The sequence below is a fragment of the Pinus tabuliformis genome, chromosome 1_1 (assembly GCF_031772625.1).
Source record: "Pinus tabuliformis cultivar Carrire ecotype Pingquan chromosome 1_1, CPIR1, whole genome shotgun sequence".
NCBI lineage: Eukaryota > Viridiplantae > Streptophyta > Pinopsida > Pinales > Pinaceae > Pinus > Pinus tabuliformis.
In genome coordinates, this window is record NC_142297.1 from 67232272 (window position 1) to 67238271 (window position 6000).

General features: G+C 41.9%; 1 protein-coding gene across 1 annotated transcript; it reads left to right on the forward strand.

The window, feature by feature from the left end:
* The first annotated feature begins 1940 nt into the window (after window positions 1-1940).
* On the forward strand, window positions 1941-2639 carry LOC149211599 (uncharacterized). The gene has a single exon (XM_089388437.1). The coding sequence runs from the start codon at window positions 1941-1943 to the stop codon at window positions 2637-2639; it is 699 nt and encodes a 232-aa protein (XP_089244563.1).
* The last annotated feature ends 3361 nt before the right edge of the window (window positions 2640-6000 follow it).

Consider the following 6000-nt stretch of genomic DNA (forward strand, 5'->3'; position numbering starts at 1 on the left):
TGTTAAATTGCATTTTTAAAATAACATAAATGAATACATGTGCATGTTGTAAAGAAGAGGAACATGTTAATCATCAACAACATAAAAAACATAAGTCATTGATAACGGAGTTCATCCAGGAGGGACTACATCTCCGAGCCCCAGGGTCAAGATGGTGAAGGCCACTGCATTAAGTGTTGTCAATAGTAATGATGTACGTAAAAGGTGATGTTGCTATTATACAAGGAAAATTCCCTTGTGCAGGAGTGGCTCCAAGAGATGTTCCGCTACAGGAACTCTCAGTCAAAAAGGACTCCTATAAGTATGACACAAACTCATGCATGATGAGCATCCCGCTAACATGGCATAAAGGGATCTCAATGAAAACATGCATGAAAACAACATGAGTATCCCATCAACATACAACAAAGGGATCTCAAAACACAACATGATGAATCATGACAACCAGTACATCACACAAGTGATTCCATGTCACATCAAGCAGGAATCATAAAACAAGTAATAAACAAGATCCCACATCAAGCATCAACAAGGATCTGTGTAGCACAATGCATAAAGAAGAAGTACATGAACACTGCATATACCTCACAACCAAGTGTTGTCTGAAGAAGCGGATGTCAAATTGTTGAAGCAGCTCGGACCATCGATCTCATGGCATCAATCACATGGAAATGGTTGCTCGCACATGAATGTTGACACATCCATTCCACTTAGAAAAGTGGCTAAAGAATATAATGAGAGAATGAGAAATCTAAATGCACCATCAGATTTGTGGCATCGAATAGTGCAAAATCGACTGTCCAAAATCTGAATTCTGAGAAGTTGAGAATCTGGGGCTCAAGGAATCTTTTAGATTCCCCCTAGATTCCTCAAGGATTCTGCTCCATGGGTGGACTGGAAATCTACAACTCCAAAGGTGAATCTAGCTTTTCCATTGCGATCCCTACGGAAAACCATGAAAAATGACTGTAAACTTGACTATATTTTGACATGGAGAAAAATTACCTCCTCAGGAAAATTGCAAGCATCATGGTTCCGCTACCTGTTTTTGCAACAATCATGGTTCCACCCTCATACTGAAAAATGGCCAAAAAATGCAGAACTCTGTTGGAGAAACAGACAGTGCCATTGTGTTCGTGGTGTCAAGAAGTGTTGAAACCATATAAAATTTGACAAATTCTGACAAAATGAAAATTCAGCCATCCTTCAAAATTCTGCCTCGAACGGCATGTACTGTCTTCCTCCGCCTCAAAATTCATGCTCACTTCTGGTTCCTCCCTGCCCAGCACACTGGGAAAATAGAATTTAAATATTAACAGTTGGGCATATTTTTTCAAAACTCCGTTGGGCGGAGTGGGTAGAGATCTGAATTACAAGGAGGAGGTCGGGTGGTCAAACCTTGCCCCCTCCCATTTTACATGACAGAAATACCTTTTTTTTTGGAAAGGAGGTCAAGCTGGGACAACCTCACCTAACCCTTGTTTTACGGTGACCCATACATATTCCATGGGCGGTTTGTTAAATGGTGTTGTGGTTGGGTCCGTGCCCTAAGGGTCAGCCCACCACCCAATCTCCCGTGCAACAGTGAAGGCCCACACTTAAACCACGGGTTTTCTAGGTATGGGGGGAGGGGCCAGGGGTAGTGGCCTGCCCCTCTAACATTACAAGTTGATACGGATTGGGGTGGCGGGGTTGGTGGCCCTCCACCCTTTTTTTAATAATTTTTTGTTTTAATATAACCATATTGTGCTTTTTTTTGAAAATTCGTTTTTGAGGATATGTGGTGGAAAAATTGACTTATGACTCAGGAGTTCTTTGCAACCAAAAACCTAATAGTGGCAAGGCGGTAAAACCCTCGAGGATGAGCAAAGGAAAGGCCAGGGTGCAGACAACAAAGCGTTACATCTGAAGTAAAGGTAGACAACTGAGAGACAAAAGGCATGACAGAAGATGTCAGGAGGGGAGAGATCCCCTCTTATCGGGATATGGTGACGGGAGATGGTCAAAGCAGTCAGCCAAAAAAGGAGAAACAAAACGCTGGACCAGTGCTAGGAGCAACATGGCAGGCAGGCTGCAGGGGAAGATGCCTGCCATGTGCAAAGGAGAGACCCAGGTTCGTGATTCCAGAGAATAAACTGGAAAGGTACAGAAGTTATATGAAGGATCATGCCCTTCTCTGCAAGTTCGTAGGAGTTTGGCTGTCAGAGAGAGACCTTACCAAGTGGATTCAGCAAAAATGGCAGCCCCAAGGCCACATTGAGCTCAAGCTGGGAGTGAAGGGTTTCTTTACAGTAATTTTCTCAAACCTACAAGATAAGGCAAAAATATTTGAAAATGGACCTTATTTCTATTATAATGTTGGTCTGTCTATGCATTATTGGGAGGAATGCTACAACCCCGATCAGGAAAAATTTCTAGCAGCGCCAGTCTGGGTTCATTTATTCGGGCTACCTATAGATTTCTGGGATCCGGAAATATTGGAGGGGATAGGAAACTCAATAGGAAGTTTTGTGAAAATAGAAAAAACCATGAAGAAAGGAAGGTATACTTCGTACACTAGGATATGCATCTATATGAACTTAGCAAACCCCATCCCAGACTATGTGGAACTAGAGTATCATGAAGAAGTTTGGCAGTAAAACCTAGACTACAAGCACATCCCATTTAGATGCCGTAGGTGCCATTCCCATGGCCATCTGGCTAAGGAATGTCCGATTACAAGAGAAGAAGAAGAAGGGAGGAGCACCCTGCAAAAGAGAGGGCCAGCTGATCAAGAAGGATTCCAAGAGGTGAAAAGTAAAAGGAAAATAAACAAATAAATCTCCAAGGAAGACAGGAAGGAAAAACAAAAAACCCCAGAGAAATCCAACAGCTTTGAAATATTACAGGAAGAGGGTGAAGAGGAGGACCAAACCATGGAAAATCAAGAGGATAAGGAGTCAGACAATAGCGCGAGCAGTGAAAGAAACCACACAAAAAGGAAAGCCCCGAGTGAGACCATGGATAAAGGTAAGGAACAGGAAGAACTAACAGAACAGATGGAAACAGACTTGGAGACAAACAGGGAAGATTTAAGTCAAGAGGAAGAAGTCTTAAGAAAACTATTGAATGAATGGAGGAATTTGGATGAGATGTTTATCCCTGAAGACCAGAAGAGGTTGTATGCAGAAACCTTTCAGCAGTATAAGGCTAAACTGGATAAAGGTAAAGCTACGCCAGAAGAATACCAAGAAAGCCAGAGGGAAATCAGAACAGATCAACAAGGGCAAGGAAAGGGGGGAAAAGAAAAGAGGAAGGAAAAATCTTAAGGATTCCATCCAACTAATGGGAGAAATGTTGGTGAACATAGGAAGAGTGGTCCCACTGTCAGCGGTGTTTTCAAAACCTATCCCAATTTAATCAATGATTTTGACATCATGGAATATTAGAGGTCTAAACTGCAAAGGGAAACATAGACATTTAGAGGCAAGGCTAAGGAAGGACAAACCACAAATCATGCTTATTCAAGAAACTAAAATTTCAGGTCAGAAGATTGAGGAAATTCTCAATAAAATAAAACCAAGATATGAACAAGTAACCATAGATGCCAAAGGAAGTGCAGGAGGGATAGCAATTATTTGGAATCCAGCAGAAGTCCTATCAGATTGGTGGATAGGAATGCCAAGAATCCTGACTGGAAGATTCAGACTCATTTGGCAAAGTGAATGGGTGGTGGTGTTGGCTATCTACGGGCGCCATACCCACGATGATAGAGGCCTATTCCTTAACCACTTAGAAAAACTTAAAAATATGCACCAGGAGCAGAGATGGATTACTGCATGAGACTTCATCTTGATAACATCTAGAGAAGAGAAGAAAGGCAGAATAAGCAGAGAAGATCTGGAGATGGAAAGATTCAGAGATGTCCAAGCAGAATTAAGGTTGGTATATATCCCTACTATATATGTCAAATTCACCTGGAACAATAGAGGAGGTGGGGCCAAACAAATCGCGTCAAAATTAGATAGATTTCTAGTTTCTGAGCACATAATAGGGTTGGAAATTTTTTATGAAGCCTCTATCCTACCCTCTATAGGGTCCGATCATTGGCCAATCAAACTAGAAATAGCCCTGAGCGATCAGAATAAAAAGAGACCCTTTCGTTTTGAATCCTTTTGGCTTAGAGCTCCAGATTTCCTAGCCAAAGTAAGGAACTGGTGGCAGGAAAGCAAGAGGGGAATGGTAGGCAGGAACAAAATGCACACGTTCCAACTCAGACTTAAGGAAATAAAGAGCAAAATTAATAAATGGAATAGGGAAGAATTCGGCAACATCCAGCAGGAGCAAGGAAAACTTCAGTCTAGATTGGAAGGAATACAACAACAAATTATCAAGGACGAAAGAAACGAGGAGTTGGCTGAGGAGGAAGGCAGGGTAATTAATCATCTGGAGGAAAGACGCAAACAGGAAGAAATTCTGTAGAAACAGAAATCTCGGGTCCAATGGTTAAAAGAGGGGGAAAAGAATTCCAAATTCTTCCACAAAGCAATGCTGAATCACCAGCATCACAACAAAATTTTCTCTTTGAAAGATAGTCAAGGAAACAGAGTGATGCAGTAGAAAGAAATGGAACGGCTCTTGGTGGAGCATTTCAAAGGCATCTTATTATAACCAAATATTAGTAGAACAGAGGAAATAGACAAGGTCTGTCATCTTATCCCTAAGAAAGTTACCAGAGATCAAAATATGGCTCTGCTCAGGGCAATCACTAAGGATGAATTAGAGGAAGTGGTCAATAAAATGGCAAAGAATAAGGCCCCGGGTCTCGACAACTTCACCATTGAGTTTTACCAGGCAGCATGGAGTTTTATGGGAAACGACTTGCTAGACTTAGTGGAGGAATCAAGGTGTTCTAAACGAATGCACCAAGGAATGAATGCCACTTTCTTGGCTTTGATCTCGAAGAATGGCTGTTTGGACCAACCGCAGTGATTCATGCCTATATCCCTCTATAATGTAGTGTATAAAATCTTAGCAACAATTATGGTAAATAGACTCAAACCTATCTTGCCGAATCTCATAGCACAGGAACAAACAGGTTTTGTCAAAGGGAGGCAGATTACAGACGGAATTATAGTGGCCCAGGAAGTGATTCACTCCCTGAAAAATTCTCGAAGCCCAAGTATGATTATCAAATTAGACTTGGCTAAGGCGTACGACCGCCTTAGTTGGGGGTTTCTGGAAGGCATTCTCAAAGCCTACGGATTTGATCAAAGATGGATAAAATGGATCCTGTCAATGGTAAGTACCCCGGTGATGTCGTCTTGTTGAATGGTACCCCCATCGAAGCCTTCAACACCTCGCGAGGGCTTAGGCAAGGAGATCCCCTGTCTCTGTTCCTCTTCATCCTAGCCGCGGAAGGATTGGGTAGGCTGGTTAAGGCCCAAGTCACTAGGGATCAATTAAAGGGGCTACGAATTTCTGGGCATGATGTCCCTGTATCGCACCAGCAATTCGTAGATGACATTATGTTATATGGCCAGGCCACGCTCAAGGAGGCCCAAAAAATAGTTAAAACATTATCCAAATTTAATCAAGCTTCTGGGATGGAGATTAATAAGGAAAAATCTGAATTTTTTTCTTTAACACCCTGCTAGTGGCCCAAAGATTCTTGGCGCGCACTATGGGTTACAGAATTGGAACCTTCCCGTCAAAATACCTGGGTATTATGCTTAATGAACACCAATACAGGGCAGCTAACTGGGAACCTTTAATTAAAAAAATCAAGAACAAGATGGACAACTGGACCTTTTGCTCATTGAATGCCCCTAGCTAGCTAATTCTTTTAAAAGTTGTTCTGTAGGCTATTCCAATCTATCAGATTTCATGCCAAGCTATTCCAAAGTCCATTAGTCAAAAGTTGGTCGCCATGTTCAAGAAATTTCTTTGGCAGGGAACCAACAAAACTAGAGAATGGGCTTTAATTTCGTGGGAATGGCTAAGTAGGCTTTCCAAAGATGG

Excerpts from the sequence above, each read along its gene's own strand:
- LOC149211599 (XM_089388437.1), top strand. The coding sequence starts at position 1,941 with ATGACAGAAGATGTCAGGAGGGGAGAGATCCCCTCTTATCGGGATATG.